General features: G+C 30.8%; 1 protein-coding gene across 1 annotated transcript in view; it reads right to left on the reverse strand.

Moving 5' to 3' along the window:
* Window positions 1-406: 406 nt before the first annotated feature.
* LOC142319968 (gamma-aminobutyric acid receptor alpha-like) overlaps window positions 407-23,193 on the reverse strand; it is a 73,423-nt gene continuing 50,636 nt past the window's right edge. The window contains exons 3-4 of the mRNA XM_075357647.1: window positions 6,547-6,614; window positions 407-631 (exon numbers count right to left, since the gene is read on the reverse strand). Of these exons, the coding sequence (XP_075213762.1) occupies window positions 407-631; window positions 6,547-6,614 (293 nt within the window). The remainder of the gene's footprint in view (window positions 632-6,546; window positions 6,615-23,193) is intronic.

A 23,193-nucleotide genomic window follows, 5' to 3' on the forward strand; every position in this document is an offset into this window, starting at 1 on the left:
ATATAAAAAGTAAGAAAACTTTGATATTTTGGTAGCGTACTATTTATTGACTACGGCTTTAATAGGTCTTAGTTTTTGTTTATAAAATAAAGAAATTGTTTTCAAGTGATGCTGCTGGTATAATTTAACGATACATAGTAAATATGAACAGAAAATTGTTATCGTAAAAATATTTCTTTAAATATACTCCAATGAGATGCGTAAATTCTGCAGGTATTCTTATTTTTAAATGACAAGTGAAGAAATTTGTCCAAGAAATTAATCTGTAAAAATATTTGATGTGATTAATTTTACAATTTCTTAATTATGGGAATATTAATTTTTTATTCAATAGGTTTTTCTTTTTGTTTAAGATAACAGAATTTGCTGATCTGCACAAAATATAAATATTTATAATTAATAAATCTTACCTAGAGGAGTAAAGGACGGTGCCGTTCTGGTAAAGTCGTACAAACTTGTTAGGCGATGTAATTGTATGCAAGTAACTTTGCTTACCGTTGTAGAAATAAGTGTCGGGTTTCCATATTTTCTCCAACATCGTTATACTCAATGCTAAAGTATCCTTATAACCGATATAGGCAAGACGGCGATCCAACCACGACTGCCTAAAATAGCAGTCCATGGAATATGTCTGAAATCAAAACAAAATTATCTGTTACTAATTATCGGATAGGAAACTGCAAACAGTTTTAAAGAATCTTAAAGATTACTTAACAAATAAATCATTACACAATTAACAAAATATAAATTAAAAATAAAGGGTTAAAAATATTAATCCCTTGATTTATATTGTAATTATCATTATATTTTTAAAAGAATGTAGTCAATTTAGCTGAAGTTTTAAATAGACTCTTTCTGTCTTAGAGTAATAAATAACAATATAAAAATAATATAGACTGAAAGATATGGAGGGGGATTTATTTTAAAAATAATATCCCTAAATGGTCCCTCATTCTCTCCGTTATATACATTTTTTTTAGATATGTGGGAAGAAATATAATATATTATAATGTGAAACTTGTTGGTGTGTGTACATGTTTGCCAGAGTATTTTGTACGAAGAAATAAAAGAGGGTAGATGTGCGTCAGTAGAAAATCACCTTGGGGGTTGTCTGCGACTTACTTGTCAGAAGTGAACACCCAATATTTATTCATAGCAGTTAAGGGCAGCAAAATAAATCAAGTTGTCACTGCACATCTTCTGAAAGCGATAAGTTTTATAACACCATAAATATGGTGTTGTCTGTCCCAGTAAATTTAATATAATAAGATTTTTTCAATAAAATATCAATTTAGATTAATAGTTTCATTTTTTTTGTTGAATAATTAAGATAGGTAGGTAAATTGTATCCACTCAGTGTAATAAACATGAAGAAGATAAATGAGCTCTGAATTACTGAAAGTTAATTTTATTTGATATTTGTAGTTTAATCGATATTTCTTCTCTAAAATGATTAATCATATAAATAATATTTTACACCTATCAATCATTATTTCATTAATCAATAATCTTTATATTTATTTTCAAAACTACAGCGGTGTTTCATGGCTTTAGTTATTCATTGTTCTTAAAGCTATCAGTTTGAAATTTGACAGCTGTAGAAAAACTGACCACCGATAACATTATCACCTGTTATAAAAAAGCCCGCGCATTGAAAAAGTTATTTTAAAGAATATGAAAGGAAAATGTAACTACTTTCTGAAAAACACAAGCAGAGAAATGATATCTTATCTAATGCTTTATATTCTAAAACACTCACCAATGTTACTTGACTAAAAATGAGAGGTTTTCTAACATCAAATCACATTATGTTAATCAGTAAGTTTTTACATCTTTATCTTAACCAGATATTGAATTGAAATTTTGAGTGTATTTTTGAAAATTTCAGTCATCTTTAAAATAACAGCATATTGATATTCTTTTAAGAAACAAAATAGTTGACGGGTATCGACAAGTTTTGACTGGACCTTTCTCGAAATTTCAATGAACAGTCATTACCGTACTGTACATCATAAAATATACTAATCGATCACCTATATATATATATATATATTTATATAAATGCATATTATATAAATATATATATTTATATATATATATATATATATATATATAAATGCTAATATATGTTTTCTCGCTTTATCAAATTTGTGGTATTGGTACTGGAATTTCATTATCTTTCCCACAAGGATTAAATCTTGCTTATTGTAAGCTATTAGTAATCCTAGTAGAATTAGTAATCGAATTACTAATGCTCCTGTTAGTAATTGTAGACATATTGCAGTATAATTTTTATTCAAGCATATCAATGGGTACATCAAGAAATATCTACTTGAATTTTGATGTACTGCTATCTGTTAATGGATTTCGGTTTCTGTAAAAATTTTCAGCATATTCGAATCCGACAGATCAATACTATTGAATCCAGTGTAAGATAAATAATTATCTATTATTTAATTCTTTATCTCAAAATCTTTTTATCACTTTTTTCATCTATATTGTTAACTGTATTGCTATTATTAACAATCGACTAGCGAATTATGTTAAAGGCGTATATAAAAATTATGAAATCTTACTGTCACTATATATTCATTACTGAATTCATCTTTTAGAATTCGAAAGAGATCTCTATTCAACTATGCTAAGAGTTTTTTAATGAATTAATAATTCATTACACGAGGGTTATCAGCGGCTTATGATATGAAAAACATGACACAAATAGTTTTATTTTATGATAATGTATTTTATCAAAAAACGTTTTTGGTAAATTTAAAATTATTTATGAAAAATCATGAATTTATCTGATGTATGCTATTTTATGTCATTAAAAAAAAAATTTTACTCATAAAAAATAATACTTACATAAATATAACCTCAAATCATGATACACAATTTAAAAAAAAGAAGTAAATATACGCTGCAATATAAAAAAAGTTTTATGAATATAAACAAAAATATTCACAGTTTAAAATATCCGTTTTCAGAAATCCGTGTATATAAAATATATATTTATTACGACTCAATATATGTTATGTTTACAACACGTAAATCACTTAACTGCATTGAACGACTGACTGAATTACGCACACGCATGTGCGTAAAAACTGATCCATTTGGGCCTGCGCAAATCTTCATGGTGTGTTACATCGGCGCGCGCAACTTCTGTAACTTGCTGAAAATACATTCTGATCAGTTTCTCCTAACGCGTTAAAAGAAGAATAACGTCAAAATGTCTCATTTTGAAATATAAAAGAAACTTCATGTAGGGGGAAAATGATCGAATAAAAGTGTAAACATGACAGGATGTGTTTTGATTTCATTTTTTGCATAGATTGAAGATGTAATTGTCCACAGAATTCCATGTAGGATTAATACAAATGCTTTATATTGAAATGAAAAAGAAGCTTTATATAGCAGGCAAACTATTGAATAAAAGTTTAATACCGCAAAATAGTGCGGACCATAAAGTTATACTTGCTCCAAAATTATTATTTTTTTTTGTAAAAATAAGAATGATCACTAATTCTGAAAATAAAATCAGAGATAAATTTCTGTTTTGAAAAAGCGTAGTGGCATGAAGATTAAATAAATCATGAAAATTACTTGACGGGATGTGTTTTGATTTCATTTGTTGCATAGAAATGAAGATGGAATTGTCCATTGCGTTTCATGTAGAATTAATAAAAAATAAAATATTTACTTTTCTAAAGTAAATATAAGACCTACTTTGGTCTACTTTAGTTCTACTTTGGTCAGATGATAGGTTTGGGAAGTGCAAATTAATTTTCTTTAAGTTTTGAGATATGAAGAGTATGAAAATACTATTCACTTAAATTTGGGTTTCCTTATATATATATATATATATACACATCTGCCTGTGTATAGGCTAAAAAATCTCCAAACCTCAGTTTGAGGTTATGTTGACTGTATAGTGGTATATTTTTCATATAGTATTATCGCGTGTTCCGCGGCTCGATCAGGATATTGAGAGGTTAACAATTTAGAATGTTTATATAATTACAGTTTATTAGTTTAAACTGTTCATAATTACAACCACACAAATTCATAATAATAACAATGGTAATAAATACAATAGTAATAATAATAAGTGACAATAATAAAACAAGTAATGAACACAAATATTAATATAGTAATTACAACCACAATAATAATCAGGATAATAGTTGTGAACGACAATAATATTACATGTCAATAACAACAAATCAAACATAAAAAAAGTACATGAAATAATTCATAATCAAAACAGTAAGTATGACATAAAAGCAGAACTTAATGAACAAAGAATAACAATCAAAATATTCTACATTAAATAGTGATAAATGTAAATAATAAATACAGATTACAGACAAAGCAGAGTTCAAAATAAATAATCGTTCAGAATTTATTCCATATAGACAAATAGAAAACTAAACTTCTTAACAAAAGAAACCGCTAGTCCTAACCCTTTTTAACCACTAGTCTTGCATTAACAAACAATCGTATAGTGCTTCCTCGCAAATATCTTTGCTATCTACCCTAACAGTTTATGAATGAAATCTATTGCATTATTTCTTTCATCTAATAGTCGTACTAACTCACCGATAATTTCTGGTTTACTGGAATTACTCGTGGCGTTATCTTACTTGTATAGAACTGACTCGCCTCGCTGGACAGACGTCTCGCAGAATCGCACCTATGACTCTCCTTGCTGGACCAATGTGGTAACGTCTCGCTGGATTGGTTCGCAGAACTCCGCCGAACCCATAAAATTCCACACAACTCGCAGCCTTTCCTCTCTGAACTCCTTGTAGAACTGCCCTTGTGGGCTGACGTTGCAACGCTTTACAGACTGGTTCTAATAGAACTCTCTTTTAGTTGGTCTTACTGAGCTATTTATACTACTAGCCTCTTTACCTGCCGGACTGGACCCAAGTCAAAGCGAGAGAACGGTTGATCGAGGTTTTTGTTCCCGTGAATTTCAAACCTGGTCTCTTCTCACCGTAAAACAAGTCTTCATTGTGTTTTAGCGGGCAGTATAACAAAGGACGATTGTTAAACGGACCTATACTTTACAAAAAGGGTTCTCTGTTTTGTCCCTTTCTGGATTCCTTCCATTATTATACTTTCCTATAACTTTCATAACAATTGGCAGGAATCCGTTACTCAGGATGCTATACCAGACTTGTTACAGTATATACATGCTACTGTATATTGTTATATATACACCTATAATTTATCGAGGTTACTATATGAGTGCGCTACTATATACAGTACTACTGTGTATCATACACTCGATATAAGTACATGCCTCTCTCTTTCTTTCTCATGTATAATGCATATATATCATCTGATCAGCTGATCATTAACCAATTGCAAGTCTAAAGTCTGAATATCTTTAGAATAGTTACTGTGAGACTTTGACGAGCGCCAATATAAAAACAAGAGTGCTAATCGAAAAACTGTTTTGCATATAAGATTATATTTTTATTCAGGATTCTTAAACACAATTTATATATCCAAAATCATTCTTATTTATTTAATAAAATGAATTTAAAGGTATGGTATGGAGGTGTCAAAAACGCTATTTTAAAGATTAAAGAAATAGCTTCGTTGCCTCTCAAACTTACCAGAGGAGGCGATAGCGACGCCTCTCAGTGTACCCACCGGGCTGATCTAGTAGTAAACTTGTCGTCACAAATCATCTGCTTAACAGCTGATTTTCGAAGTCGAAGGTTCTGATGTTCAACTCGTAGTAAAAGTTAGTTGCTTTTATTAGTGGATACCGGTGTACTTTGGTAATTGGGATTCAATTACACACACCTCTCAAAAATGAGTCTGTACGAGACTATACCTTATTTATAAGTTATACATATCATTCTCATTTCATTAGGCAATGGAGAGGGGTTTCTTATTGTTTCAACGTAGTATTTATGCACAACGTATTGTTGCATTAGATTGCCACGTAGGAACACACTAGGAAAATATAGTTATATAATTTATCTATCGAATAAATTCGTTATAGATTAAGAAAAATCATGATGGATATCTTGTTATCGATTACTTAATTTAAACTGGAGACAACTCTTATGGTAGAAGGTATTAAAAAGTCGATTAGGCATTAGAAAGTCGATTTTCTGGTTGTGTTTGATGGGGAGGGTAAGTACAGTCGTTTAAATCACTTTACTTTATTCCAAAAACAATTATAATTATAACTTAACTATTAAGTTACTCGTAATATATATCAATTATCTCTTCATCTAACTAATGAATTTGTTAAAATTGTCATTGTTTTCAGTTTCAGTAAATATTATTGTAATAAAAAAAAGAATATTATTATCTTATTCCATTAATTGGAGTTACGAACAGGTAAGCAAACACAATCGACGCCTTAAGACTAGTAAAAATGTATTGCATCATTCTTTATATTAATTTTTTGTTGGCTATTTAAAAAGAAAAGATACATTTAAATAAAGTTTATTTTTTCAAATTTGTTAACTAAAAAATTGAGAGCATATTTTTAAGACAATATTTACAGTATAAACTTACCATGTCAACTTCTGAAATAGGTCCCATGCTTCGTACCATAATATCCACTTCAACAACTGCAGGTGGACCTACAACAATTTTGAAAGATCTGTTTATAAAATAATTCTGCATTAACAGCTACAAGTAAAAGAACTGACATAATTACACATTTAAATGTATAAAAGTTTAAATTAATATGTAATAATAGTTTATAACCATTTTTTTTTAAGTTTTTATTTCCTTGTACGAAGTAAAGGAAGTATTGTGATCGCGAAAAATTTTGGTATCCAGATTTCAACGGAAATATCTATTTTGACCATCCCTGAATCCATTTTGGCTATTTTCGGCGTTACGTCTGTACGTAGCTATGTATGTATGCACGTACGTAAGTACTCGCATACCTCAAAAACGATTAGCCGTAGGATGTTGAAATTTTGGATTTAGGACTGTTGTAACATCTAGTTGTACATCTCCCCTTTTGAATGCAATCGACTGAACCTAAAGTGTTCAAAAAAGCTCAAAATCTAAAAAAATTAGGATTTTTTAATTTTTCCTAACTGCATTAATTGCCTTCATTGAAAGAATTTAACAATATAACATAAGAAGTTGTTTTTCATTGGTTCAAGAGTTATAGTCAAATAAAATTTTAATGAATAAAATATTTGGATCTTAGGGGAAGGCACATCGGTTCGAATCAGACTTCATCTTTTTTTTAACCTTTCTTACGATGAATAATAATTCAATAATAAATTTAAAAAATCTGAAATATATGAGAAGTTTTTAAAGAAATAAGATTTTATATACTTTTCATTTTAAAGAAATGTTTAAATGTAATTTAATAGGCGTACAAGGAAGTCATGTGTTGCCCACATTACATTTTTTTTAAATATGAAAATATGTTGTTTATATGACAAACTTAAAATAAATTAAACTTTATATTCCGGCATGATAATAAAAGAGAAGAAATAGAAATTACTTTTAGATAAGAGATAATCTAAACAAATCTGTTTTCTATACCATTTAATAAGAACTTAATTTTTCATTATATTGTTACTCTGCTCTGAAATTCTTCTAAGCTGAAAAGCAACAGAGAAAAGACAACATTCATATATATACATGTATAAGCGCCTGCAGATCTCTCAATACACAGTCAACGTAATAAAGATAAAAGTTTATCTCTAGTGCTTTATTTACAATCGGTTCTTCCTTCGTGAAACCATAAGTAAATTACATGATAAACAATTACGCGAAGGAGGAGCATCCATTGATATTCCTCGAAGAATACAAATAAGTATAAATATGAACAATAAAACAATTGAAAAATAAGTTACAATAAAATAATTGGAAAATACAATAAATGATTGGAAGGTTCAATAATTAAAAAATAGTTAACTAAAGTAATAACTGAAGAATGTTGGAAAATACAATAAATAAATAAGAGTTAAATAAAATAAAACAATGAAACAAATAATAAATGAGCTAATAACTCAAATAAACACAATCATTTTATCATTAAATATATTACCATCGTGTAAGTAACATTGACAAGAATATTTTTACATTAAATAAAAAGGAAAGGATAAAAAATAGAGAATATTTCAGGAAAGCTCTTTTGACTTCCTTGTACGAAGTAAAAGGAAGTGTTGTGATAGCGAAAAATGTAAGTTTTCAGATTTCAACGGAAATATCCATTTGACCATCCCTTAATCCATTTTGATTAGTTTCGGGGTGACGTCTGTACATACGTATGTATCAAGCATAACTCAAAAACGATTAGCCATAGGATGTTAAAATTTTGGATGTAGGATTGTTGTAACATCTAGTTGTACACCTCTCCTTTTGATTGCAATCAACTGAAGGAAAGGGTCCAAAAACCCAAAATTATAAAAATCTGGATTTTAAAAGTTTTCATAACTGCAGTAATAAGCCCTGATTGAGAGCTTTTCAACGATATATCATTAGTGATTGTTATTTTCATTGGTTCCAGAGTTATAGCAAATAAAATTTTAATTAATGAAATATTTGGATCTTAAGAAGAAGGGAAGGCACATCGGTTCGAATCAGACTTCATATCCTTTTTTTAACTTTTTTTTATTTAAATATATTGATTTATTAATAATTAATAACCTCTGATAATAATAATAATAATAATTATTATTATTATTATTATGGGCGTAAAAATTTTGCACCCATAACTAGCCTTCAAGATGAAGATGAAATAAAAGACACTCCATATAAAATTGCAGAGTTATTATCCAATCACTTCGAAAAGGCCAGCAAAACGGCCAACTACGAAGAAGATTTTCGAGCGAAAATAGAAGAACTTGAAGGTCTACTAAATTTTAGAACTGAGTATAATTACTCATATAATGTACCATTTAAAATGGAAGAATTCGTGAAAGCGTTGGAGAAAGCAGGCAACACAACTGCTGGTCCGGATGAAATCCATTATAATATGATCAGGCAGCTGAATACCACTGCGCCCTACGTTGACAATCGGCAATGATCCAATACAATAGAAAGACAACGTGAGATTTTTAGGACTGGTATTGGATAAATCCCTTACATGGGGATTACACATACAGGACTTGAGTGTTAGGTGCAAAAAATCCCTAAACATTATCAAATGTTTATCGAATATCAATTCAGGCTCAGATAAAGAGATATTATTGAGACTGTATAAGGCATTGGTTCAATCGAAACTAGACTACGGATGTATTGTATATTCATCCGCTAGGAAGTCGCATTTAAGAAAGTTAGACGTAATTCATAATAGCGGAATTAGATATGCGACAGGCGCTTTCCGCACAAGTCCGGCGACAAGTCTAATGTCCGAAGCCGGAATAATGCCACTACATTATAGAAGAGAGATCCTTTTGTTAAGATATGCAGCAAACGTATGGGCTTTTCCTGCCCATATAAATAATAAACTTTTCATGAATCATCCAATGGCTGCAGTATATGAACGTCGTGTTACCTATTCCAGACCAGCCGGAATGAGGAACCACGAATTAAGAAGAAAATACGAAATTGCTATTCCAGATACTATAGCAATTTCCACAAGAGAAATACCGCCATGGCTTTTGCCAGCGGTAAATACAAGGTTGGATCTCTCTCGGGGAGAAATAAAAAAAGAAGCCAGCAGTGATCATCCAACAGGAATTTTTGGCAACCAACTTCGTAACCATAGTTACGAAGAACATATTAGAATTTATGTTCTAAAACCGAACATGGTGTTGGATGCTCCATATATGTAAATGGAGAAGCCCATTGTTGGAAACTGCCAGATATGGCCAGTGTTTATACGGCAGAACTTACTGCCATTCAGCAAGCTCTTCGCTTCGCAGAACATTATTGCGAAGAGAGAGAAATTATTGCTAATTTGTTCCGATTCTCTAAGTGCACTTGTTGCAATTCGGAACAAAAACATTAAGGATGTCCTAATTTCAAACATCCTGTCTATTTTATACGTTTTAAATCAACGAGGACAGCGATGCGTATTTGTATGGACTCCAGGGCATGCTGGTATTACAGGTAATGAGAGCGCAGACGAAGGTGCCAGAAAGGCAACAGTCTGCGATGATTTGAATGCACTTCCTGTAAGAGTGGCAGATGCTAAAAACTGTCTAACTAACGTAGTTAAAAACAAGTGGAATACTGAATGGAGGAGTTTAAATACAAAATTAAACTCAGTTAAAACTTATCCATATAAATGGAAAAGCGACGTGAAGTTACTCGCCGAGAACAAGTAGCTGTGACCAGACTTAGAATCGGTAACACCCGATTAACAAATTCATATTTGTTAACCGGCGAAGAGAGACCAATGTGTGGTGTTTGTAATAAAACACTGACAGTCAAGCATCTAATAGAAGAGTGTACCATATATGAGGACCTCAGAAAGAGGTTCCGTCTTACAAATGATATTACTGCTGATCTGGATAATGGAAATGAAGAAAAGATAGTTGCATTTTTACACGCCTTTCACGCATTTCTTTAGTGAAAAATACTATGGGATAAACACATGATAAATACTACCGGGATTCGAACTGGGAATCCCCGGATGAAAGGCCCAGACGCTATCACTTCGCCACGGAAATCGGCAAGTTATTATTTCCTCATTTAGAATTTGCTCGTTATAAATATATTTTATTGATAACTTCAGTATTATTGTGTTAAATAATACGTTGTAGATAAAACATATTTGTTATTTACATGAAGCTTCTGAAAGTAATAAATGAAGTTAATTTACACATACGCTTATTAGAACAGTTTTTAAAAAGAGGATTATTGATTTAGGAATGTTAAAACTGAATAAAACCATTCTGAATATAGAATTGTTTAAAACGTGACAATTTCAACAAATCATTTAATATATTTTTTCCCATTTATTAATACCGATAATAAACATTTAGAAAATCCGAAAAAGCTGAGATAACATGTTAAACAGACAATAATTTACAAATCGAAATATTTAACTGTAGATTATTTTTTGTTACTTTTATTTTTACTAGAGTCTTTTCGGATTTTGAACTTTAATTCATTTACTTTTATAAGTTACAATTTTTTTTTTAGATTAGTAATTTTAACTGTTACTTCACAGTAAATTTTCCTACAGTTTACTTGAAGGTTAAAAATATTGATTCTAAATGATTTGTTGATGTAATCTAAAAAACGAAAATATATGTTTAAGAAGTGTATGGGAAATTAGGAATAAGACACTAACAGCAATGACACTATCAGTTTATATAGACTGTCTCTAAAGAATATTAATCTCTTTAAAGTATAATCCTGCTTTCAGTGGAGAATGTTATAATTTAAACTTATGAAAATTTAACGGGTAATATTAGTCTTTAGTATGTGGTTTCTGATTAGTGAAGATCGCTCGGTGTTGGAAACGATTTTCTGAAATTAAGGTAGCTGTTTTAAAGCAGTTTAGATGTGTTACAATTTTATGTTTGAATGGCTTTTAGCCAATCCATCTGTAATTAGTTGCTCAGTCTAGTCAGCCAACTGTAATTAGTTGCTCAGTCTCACGACTGTGAATGAATGTATAGTATCTGAAGTGCATGGTCATTAGCGTGGGTCAGTATTGTTTTCTCTTAGTAATGATACCAGTATAGAGCTATGGTGAACAGACTGAAGGTGTCACTTTTAGAGTTAATTGTCATTTTTATTTTCTAAAAGGCCTACATCAGCTAGACAATCCGATATGCTACCGTAGCCTACATTAGCTGGTAAAAAGACGGAGAGAAAGTATTTCTTTTCCCACTTTCCTTAGTAAGTCTGGCGTTTTCTTAAACAATCTTCTAAAAAAAGTTCAACACTAATCCAAAAATATAAATACTGAAATTTGATATAATTAATACTTTTCTATTATATGTATAATACTGCAAAATAGTATTATTAAAAGATCGATAGGAAATGCAGTTCATAAGTTAATCTAATGCCAATCAATAATTTTTGTGATAAGAATATTTTTATTCGCCGTGTCACGAAACGGTGCAGCAGATATACGATTAAATATGAATTCAGCACGTAAGAGTTATATTTTAATAGTTGGCTGAATCATTCTGTCACTCTTACGTGCAAATACAATTATTGTTTTATGAGTATTTATAATGCACTGTAAGCTATCACTTGTCTGGCGCCGTGACATGCTGTTGATAAAAATTAAAAATTTTGTTGAGTCTTTGTTATTGATATTTAATAACGATAACATCATTATAATGCTTCACATCATTATTCAGTTCAGTGAAAAAAGTATTTCAGTCTGTGTTATTGCGTTACTCCATATAGTACGATACAGTTTTGTAGTTCATTTTTATGAAAGTTTTATTTTCATTAATTTAAATTTACCCAGTTTTTTGTGCCAATCCGGTTTAACAGTGAGTGACTCTGTCGTGAAACATAAACCGGGAAAACCCTTAAGAAGCTCAGAAAAAAAATCAGCAGCGTTATATATAACGCTTATACAAAACAAGATAACCCTGAAACTGCAGTTTTTAATATAATAAAATAAAGAAATACAAAATTGATAGTAAACATGCTAACCCTAAAAAGATTCGAAAGCGTGTGAAAACAATTGAAAAGTTGAACGATTTTACTACAACGGCTATAAAAAAAAAAGTTGATTCGATTTTTTTCGATAATGTGCTTCCTAACTTAAACAAAATATTAAATTCCGTGAATAACGATTCTATCTACCGATTTTTCTATAGATACATTACGTGTTTTAAAATCAATGAATTTTCGTTTCATGTTTAGAAAAAATAATTCTTTATTGATTGAACACGAAGATATTATTTCATGGCGTAGGGAATATTTAAGAGAAATTAAGCGATTTCGTGAAGAGAGTAAGACAATTTATTATCTAGATGAAACTTGGGCTAATGGGGGAAATGTACGGGAAAAGGTATGAGTGGATAAAGAAACAAAGAGCTCAAAAGTCGCCTTTATGAAAGGTTTGTTAACTGGAATGAAAAGCTCGGCTGGAAAAGGTTAATAGTAACGCACATAGAAAGTAAAAATGGGGTTTTGAACGGTGGTTTATGGATATTTGAATCCAAATCTTCCCAAGAGAATCACGATGAAATGAATGGTGATTGGTTTTATGCAGCGGATTAAAACATTCGTCGAAATCTTTGTTGAAGGATCCGTCATAGTAATGGATAATGGTTCGTATCATTGCCTGAAAACAGAAAAAATTCCAAATTCCCGACTCGAAAATCGGAAATTGTTGAATATTTAAAATCGAAGAAAATTGCTGCAAAGACATATTAAAAGTAGAACTTACTAGTAAAAGATTAGTAAAATCAGTTAAACAAACATATATTCATCATATAATAGATAAATTAGCAAAATTAAATAAAAAAGTGTTTTGTTGCATCTTTCTCCAAATCATTGCAATTTTAACCCGATGTAGTCATATGTCAAAGGCTACATCGGGAATAATAACACAACATTTAAGTTAAGCGATGTAAAAAATGTATTGATAGAAGGTGTTAACAGAGTAGTTAAAAATACTTTGAAAATTTGTAGTCAATATGTAAAGAAGAAGAAAAAAAGCATGGGAAGCAGCCAGTTTGTGTGAAAATATTATTGAAGATACCGCGATAAATTTTGAAAAATGTGACAATAATTCAACAGTCAGCAGCTTATCGGGCATTGAAGAAATAAATTGAGGTAAAAAAATTTTTTTTCTTGATGGAATTTTAATATATCGGTAACGTACTTTCTTAAAATTTTTATTTTTAAGATAAATATATCATTTTATTATAATTTTCTAATATTTGTAATACAAGTTATTTTTACTTTATTTTTATATTTAAAGTAAAGAGAAGTGTTTTTTGTCGGATGAATTGCACTAAATTAAATTAAATTAGAATCATTGTACTGTTACGTTTTAGTTTTCTGCACACTTTCGTGAAACAAATAATTGATAGGATGATATCTTACATTTAAAATAATTCTACAATATTGTTATTATTAGTCTGAGAAGATATGATTTTAACTTATTATATACGAAAATGTTTCATAAAGAATCTTTCAGAATGTGGTATATGACTTTATAGGAAAAAACTTTGTTTTTCCTACAACTCCTAAGGGAAATAGATTTGATTCATTTAAAAAAGTGGATGTAATATATTCTAACATAAATATATATCTGATATATATATATCACACACGCGCAAACACACACACACACACAGAGAGAGAGAGAGAGAGAGCGAGATTACTTCCTCATAGGCCAGTACAAAACGATGAGTTTATTCATCATGTTACCAATTTGTACATAGCTGAATGGAAGATTGATAGATTAGATTTGATTTGATTGATATAGCTGTATGTTTGCATAGGTTATTGCTGCGTATGATTCTTGATTGAGAAAACATGTTATTCCTATTTACAATTCAAATAAACTAGGAGTATATAATCAATACATATTAATTTAATAGATTATTCATATATTATTATGAATTTGTACAATAACTATATGTAGACTTATTTCCGGTTTATGTATCAATAGTTATTAAGTGATGACTACATCTGAGGAGAGAAAAGAACTATAAGTAACTTGAATAACTACTAAACTAATAATTGTACATTTTATCTAACAAGTAGAGTTGTGTAGACGTTTTAAAGCGTCTGACAATATCATGAACTGATAATTTAATGTGTTGTTTAATTTAAAGTATTCGCAAATAAAAGAACAAGAAGACGAACCAAAACAAATTAATGATTAAAATCTAATTTAAAAATAAACGATAATTTAAATTATTAAACGATTACCATCACTAGATGCCGGGGAAGTAATATAAATTAGAAAATAAAAAAAATGAAGACTTTAATAATAATTTATTTATTTAACAGCAAAACAGTAGAAACCAAGATCTGCTGGGTTAATAAATACAAAACAATACACATACAGTAATACAAAACAAAAATAAATACCAAAAAAAAATCAGCAGTAGTATTTTATTGTTTAATCTTGGTACAGGAGATCTCTGAGTTTAGATTTAAATACCCAACCATCAGCCTGAAAGGAATCATTTATATTCCAGAATTTAGTCACCATTGTCTTACATCTCTCATAGGAAGCCCGACAGTTGTAGCGAGAGGTAGGAAACGGATAGAAATTTCATAAATCTCTTTCAGGATTTCAAAGCGATAACATTGTTGTGAGGTCCAAAACCATGTATATGCTTATGTCGTTCCAACCAGGTCAAAGAAGGTTCTTCTCCCAGAAATTTTAGGAATCTTAAGACGAGAGTGATTCTCATTTGTTCCTAGATGTTGAAAAACTGGGAAACTTCTACCTCAACCAAAATAAGAAATTTTTTTAAACGCTTTCCAAATCATTACTTGTACATGTCCGATATCTATTTCAAGTTGAAGTAGCGCCTTCCAGGTGATATCAGACTGGCAATTTGTGTATAGTGAGATATAAACGGACAGACAGACTTCGACACCATTTTGATGTATTTATGGCCGCCTCGAGATGGCTAGATACCATCAACTCATTGTATAACAAGACATCTGAATCCTTCACACATTTCTTTCTTTTTATTGGACAATTGCTAATGTGTAGGGATATACCGAATCTTAAGGAATCTTAAGGAAGAAACAAACATATACGGTTTTGCTTAAAATAAAGGGGAATACAATTTCATTGCGACCACTCACAATTGCCGAGATGTTTTTCTGAAGGAGAAAATTATCAAACTTGTTGACAACTGGAAGTCATAGATATTTAGATCGTCGAAAAATAACTCAAAGTTAACAGTGACAAGTTGCAAAAGATCACTGATGAAGAAATGAAACAATAACGGTTTCAGGACAGAGCTTGACGAATTCCAGAATTGGCAGAAAAAAATATTTTCTGACGTTGTTCCAGCAAAACGAACTCGATAGATCCTTCCGATAGATCTGGTAATCGAAATACGGATAAGATTACGTGAGATTGGGACCCTCTCTCCCGCAGACAGAAGAAGATGGACACGCACACTGACGGAGAAGATGGAGAACAAGTGGCAAGAACGGTGGGACGGCAGCACAAAAGGGAGATGGACACACCGCCTGGTGAGAGATGTAAGGCGCTGGCGAGGGAGAGCTCATGGCTTGCTGAATTAATGCCTTACCCAGTTTGTGGCGGGCCATGGTGGAGCAATCCTTCATAAGTACGGTCACGACGATGAACAGAACTGCCCGTTATGCGAGGAGGAGGAAACGCCATACCACGTGTTTTTCATACGAAGGATCTAGGACAGAACTACTTGATATACTAGCCAGGGAAGTGATGTTCCTGCCTGAGGAATTGATGAATATAATGATAGAAAAGAAAACTGGAAGGCGATCAGTACGTATGTGAAAATCATAATGAGAGATCTCCAAGCATAGGAGGAGTCACGAAACAATAGGCGGGGTCGGACAGGTTCGCCAGTGAGCGACTAGGGGGTCCGCCGTTCATGTGGGGGTCGCCTTGACGTGAAGAGGCTGCGGACACTCCGCTCTCATATCTGATGGCTTCCGCAGGTAGTAAGTATAAGGTGTTTGTAAATGTCCCTGGTTAGTTTATGATGTAAGGTTGTTGCACTGATATTATGATGTAATTTTTTTTTTTGCATATATATTTGAGTATTTTGCTTTTGATGTATATTATAACTTTTTGATCTTGGCCTAATCCCTTTTTCCTGGGGCCTTATTGTAGTATGTAGTATTTTGTATTTTCTGCATTCTGTGTAGTTTTGCTTTTCGGCTGCAGATTTTTTTTCGTCTGCTGTCCGATGTATGCATTTCTAGTGTTGTGTTGTTGCACTGATCGTGTAAAATTAATGAATGTCTCTTTTCAGGCGTTTTTTGTTGTTGTTGTTGCTGTTTTTTTGATGATTTTTTCTATGTTTATATTGTTGTGAGACTTGTTTTCTTGAGTTTTTCTTCTCTTGTATTTGTATATATTGTGTGACTTTTTCTTTGTATTTAGTTTGTACTATGTAGCTTCATAATCTGTTTTCTTTATCTTAATGTATGATGATGTATCTTGTTTGCTGTAACTGATGTTTTTCTGTTGATTTTCCTATTATGATGCGATTGCACTTGACGTATGAGTGTGTTAGTAGGCGTGTAACCCCCCTTTCAGAAGGAATGTTTCGTTATCGATTCCAGGAAGGGTGGTAGCCAGGGGTGACGGTTTAGTCGGTAGTGCGCAGGTTTACGTGCGCATATTAATAACATCTTGCGGCACCTGTTAGCGAGCCCGACACTGCTTAGGCGTCCGTAAGTGGGATTCCCCAGCTCTTTAACAAAAAAAAAAACGATCTCGAATTATTGATCTCTAAAATAAGATGACAAACAATAGATCATCTGGTCGCCAAGCCATAGTTTTTAAGTTTCTGAAGAAGGAGCTATGTGTCATCTTATCGACTGCTTTCTGGAAATCAAAGTATACATCATCCATTGGGCCTGTTTTTTCAACGGCAGGACCAACCCTTGAAAGAAAAGATAATAAATTACATGAAGTGAAGCGGTTTTTCATTAAGTCGTGTTGGAATTCAGAAATCAGAGGTTAGGTTTTATGTTAGATATAAGCCTGAATGATTCGTTTTAGAATTTTAGAAAAGTATTAATCATAAAAATAAGAGAGAAGTTTTTAATTATAGGAGGACCGGCTTTGGGGATCGGAGTAACTATTTCTGTTTTTCAAGATACCGGTCTGAATGACCACCAGATGAAGTGCTTCAGTTGAAAAGGGAGGTGAGAGTAGGGGATATGATTGGAAATAATTGGCTTTGACGTGGCGGGGCGGAATACCATCGAAACCGCTTGCACATTTAGAATTAAGTTACTTGATGGAATCGACCACGTTCTCGCTAGAAATGTGAGGTAAACAAATAAACAATCTTTTTTTTACTTCATTTTGTGGGAAAAAAATTACTTACTTACAAAACATCATTTATTTACGTATGGAAAAATATCTGATTATTGTGAACAGAAATTTTTCTCGCGCACTATGGTTTGGAAAATTGAAAAAGGTAAATTAAAATAAATATTATTACTTTTTGGCATTCTAATAACAAAATCACCTAAACAGATTTACAAATTCATCTTAGAAGTATTTGTTATTTGCATAATGTCAGTAAATCAGTCTGAACGGTAAATATTTAATTAAAAGCATAAAAATTATAGTAGGTATTTACCTAATTACTGTCATCAGTGCTCGGTTTTCGTCATCCGTAAGATTGCAATTATATCCGTAATCACTTAACCATAAATAATAATCGTCCTCACTTCCATCGACACCATTCGAAATGCAACATTTGTTTAATCATCCGATATTTCTGATCAGGCCGCAATAATCCAGTCAAAAATCTATCACAGATGGTTTGTTAGTTTTATCAGATGTAGTCTCGTGTTTCGTGTTTGGCATCCAAGTTTGTATAGAGTTTATGGAATACCGGTTATATTATTATTTGTTTATCATTAATTTATTTTGTTTTCTTATATATATATATATATATATATATATATATATGTGTGTGTTTTTTTTCAATGTTTACTGATGATAAATTTTTAACAATCCAGATTTTAGATTTTAAGTAAAAATTTGTGAACGGTTTTTTGAGCGTATTATTTGTTTTTAATCTAATTTAATTATTTTTTCGGATATATTTTTATCGTATTTTAAGCTGCAGAAGTGAAATTTAAAATACCTTTAGATATTTTAATATTACTTATTTTCGTTTATTTGAATAATTAGGAAATGAATAACAAAGTTAAGTAAACTTTTGCTAGAGTAATAGATTAAATTCACCAATCTCTCCACATGACTTCCTTGTACGCCTAATAAATTACATATACACAATTTTTGCTGCACTTCATTTAAACTTATTTCATTTGAAAGTGAGATACGATCCTCCAATCTTTAATAAAGACAACAGTTACACAATTTCAGAAATATTAGTTTTTATTAATATCAAATATTTATACAATTATTAATTCAACAATCTTACATGGAATATTAGGATAGAGTAAAAGTCCCTTTATTACTTGTAGTACTAGATCAGAATTTATTCGTATCTTCGGGAGTTGCTGATTAACAAAAGTTTCAAATTTCATATAAATAAAAGTTAATAATAATTAAACTATTCCGTTTAGTGAACTCATGTGTACTGGGTGCAAATGTTAACTTCGTTCGACCTTACGGTGTAAAATATACAGTTTTTATTATTGGATTATTTGGTGAATAATCAAAAATGTAAAAGAAACAATCATACAGGAAAAAGGAAGATAACATGAAGAAATGTATCTCAAAAAAAACGACAAGAAGATGTATATGAAAAGGAAGAAAACGTTAAGACCCAAGGAAAGAATAAAAAGATTAAGAGAGGAAGACGAATATAAAGAGAGAGAAAATTTGAAAATTAGAGAACATGTACACAAAATAAGATCAGAAGACTTATTTTAAACCAAAGAGCGATTAAATGATAGGCAACAAAAAACAAATAAACGAAATGATGATCAAATGAGACTTAGGGAGAATATTGTCCGACAATATCAGAGAAGTAATGAACTAAAAGATAAGAATTTTTTGCGATTTATTAAAGATCGGGCATGTATTTCTCAGTGTATATCTTGTTTTTGTGAGATTCTATTTTTCAATCATTCTGTAGTTAACTTTAATGCAGATAAAATTAAACAGAAATTCCAGAATAATTAAATAAAATTAAACAGAAATTATGATAGAAAATCCAAAAATAATTGAATTCTTCATTATAATTTTCAATTATTTTAAATGTTCAGATCTTTCACCAAATCTATTACATATTTATATATGTAATAATGCCTATTAAATTACATATATACATTTTTAAAAATTACATAATATTTTGTTCCACTAATAACTTCTGATTTTTTTCATATTTTTTTTTTACTGTTATTATTGAATTATCAGTTATTGTAAAACCTTTTAGAATAACGGGTTATATTCATAAATCAATATAGTTAAATTAAAAAAAAGAAGTTAAAAAAATAAATTAAAAGTAAAGAAAAAAAGGAGAGGAAGTCTGATTAGAACCGATGTGCCTTTCCTTGTTAGAAACTTAAAATTTTATTTGACTATAAATCTGGCACCAGTAAAAGTAAGTACCACTTATTGAATTATTGTTTAAAAGCTCTCTATGAGGGCTTCTTACATCAGTTAAGAAAAAATCCAAATTTTTGGGATTTTGGGCTTTTTGGACATTTTTGGTTCAGTCTATTGGAATCAAAAGGGAGGTGCACAACTAGATGTTACAACAGTCCTAAATCCGAAATTCAACAACCTACGGCTAATTGTTTTTGAGTTAGGCGATATACGTACATACGTACGTCCGTAACTAGTCAAAATAGATTCAGGGATGGTCAAAATGGATATTTCCGTTGAAATCTGAAAACCGAAATTTTTTTCGGTCTTTCGGAAGTACTATCACAGTACTTCCTTTACTTCGTACAAGAAAGTAAAAGGTTAAATGACTATGTATAATATACTGTACGACAAAAAAACTTAATTTGTAGAATTTTTAAATTTTTGGATTAAACAGAAAATCCTTTGCTGAAATATAAACCATTAATAAAGTTATAAGATTTAAATGTCTATTTTTGTACACCTTAATTGAATCAGTGCTGAAGTAAACAGTTCTTTAAATTCCTTTTAGTATCTGAAAATTGACTGATAGTCTTAGATTAAAATACTGCATAATTAAATTATTTATTACGTAGTAATTTTATTATCAACTTCCTTTTTAAAAGTGTTATTTAGGGTAATTCAATTACAATCCTATAATGGCTTAAAGTGTTAGAACTTAATTATAATTAAGTTTTTTTTTTTAAAAAAAAAGAAGGTAATCTGTTTGGAAAGAGCCTGACCGACTATGAAAGCAAGGGGGATACTGTTCCGGAAGTATAAGCCCGTTCGGAGTTAATTAAAACTGGTAAAGTTCTGGTGATTAAAGTTCTGTTGGCTCTGTAAAACTTGAATTGAACGTGAGATTGGCTTCGTAAATTGACGTAAACAGGTGTCACTGACAAGGAAAGACTATGAAGGTAGGCTTAAATTGTTTTTTTTTCTTTTTTTATAATTCCATTTAAAACATTTTTTATTTCAAAGTTTAATTACTCTAAATATTTGTTTGAATTATTTCTTTTTTATTATTACCGTCTTAATTTTTAAGTTATATCAGTAAATTTTAGTTTCTAGCTAGGATTACCTAATTACTTAACTTTTCTTTTATTACGTTAAAAATTTAGTTAAATTGTTATCATTTACGCAATTATTAATTTACTGGGTTATTAATTATTATTCCTAAAAAATGACCAAGTATTCATAAAATAGATTCTCCATTTAATGTGTACATAAACTAATGTACATTAGAGTCGATAATGTTTATGAGTACATATAATGTATGTTCATTACGAGATTTCGGTAATTAAATGGAGATATTAGTTATTTCTACTCATGATTTAACATCAGTAAATTTGACAAAATTAGTGGCGTTCGGTAGTAAGGCAGACGTGTTAGGAAAAAAACTTTCATATCCGAATAACTTTTCTGAAGACACAGACGGCAATTACTCTTAACCATATTACCTTTATAGTGAACCTTTTTGGATTTCATGATTATAGGCCAATTTTTTTTAAATACCGATTTTCTAAAATCATTATTAAAAAGCAATCACATGGTTAATTTTGAATTAAATTATAAACGGTGGAATTGAAGGGAGTGGAGATGAACCCCTCTAGGAGGGCCAGATACCTTGGTGTCTGGCTCGTCGGACGAGAGGGTTAACTGCCCACGTTGAGGAAGTCTGGAAAAAGACGGAGAGGGTTACCTCGATGGTGGTCAGATTAATGAAAAACGTTGGGGCTCAAAACCGATAGGAGGAGAATTACAGCCTCAACGATCACATCTATGATGACGTACGCTGCCCCGATCTGGAGCGTTGCTCTCGGGATGAGGCGCAACCGACAGAGATTATCGTGGAAGGCGCTTAGGGTCAGCACTCGTTATTGCGGGAATGCCGCCAGTAGATTTACTCGCGGAAGAACGCCTAGTAAGATATCGGGGCATGGATCCAACAGAAGCGAGAAGTGACATATTGGACAATTTTGAGTCTTCTATCACTTGTACAAAAAGAACTATTACACCAAATCCGCTCAAAAATTGTTTATCAGGTAGTATATTCTTCTTCTAGTAACTTTCATACTTTAAATTTCAGATCTGTATCTTCAACTTTTATGTACCTTCAATTACTATTTCTTCAATTTCTACAACCATTTTATCTTCATAAATATTTGATATGAAAATACGGCTTCAATATTGTTACATATCTTCATCAATATTTTAAATTGATGAGTATAATATTTTATAAATTCCTTTTTGTTTTAGGAATTTTTTATGTATGAAGAAATAATTTTTTGAATTGAATTACTAAAAGAGCGAAAAATCGTAGAGAGTAGGTTAATTTTATCTCTCGCCTCTTTGCCGGTGGATGCACGGTTGCCAAACTGATTTATTTGAAAGTTATATATACTATACTGTTACGTAGTAATAGATAACTGGTTTGGACCTTTCATTTAATTTTATTCTCCTATATTTTAATGATGCATTTATGTAGGATTTACTACTGTCAAATGGCACGTAATTGTAGGACTAATTTATTGTTATTTATTCTTGAATTTTAAGAATTTGAATTCAGTATTAATTCAAACTCTTATATATAAAGAGAATTTGTTTTTATTTTATTTCAGTGCCTATCGAGCTGGTCTAGTGGTTAACTCGTCGTCTCAAATCATTTGTTTATCAGCTGATTTTCAAAGTCGAAGGTTCTGAGTTCAAATTCTAGTAAAGGTTGCTTTTGTACGGAGTTGAATTCTAGACAGCGGATACCGGTGTACTCTTAGTTCGGGTTCAATTAATCACACATCTCAGGAATGATCGGCAAGAGTCTGTACAAGACTATACCTCATTTATATATCATGGATATCATCCTCGTCTCATTCAGCCGTGAGGGTTTACTTATTATTCACTGGTTGAACAGATTGCAACGTACACATTTGGAAAAAAAAACTTTTTATCAATAAAAATAAATAAAGTTTTCATTTTTATTTTGGATTTTAATTTGTATATGTTTGTAG

The sequence above is a fragment of the Lycorma delicatula genome, chromosome 2 (genome assembly GCF_047948215.1).
Source record: "Lycorma delicatula isolate Av1 chromosome 2, ASM4794821v1, whole genome shotgun sequence".
Lineage (NCBI taxonomy): Eukaryota > Metazoa > Arthropoda > Insecta > Hemiptera > Fulgoridae > Lycorma > Lycorma delicatula.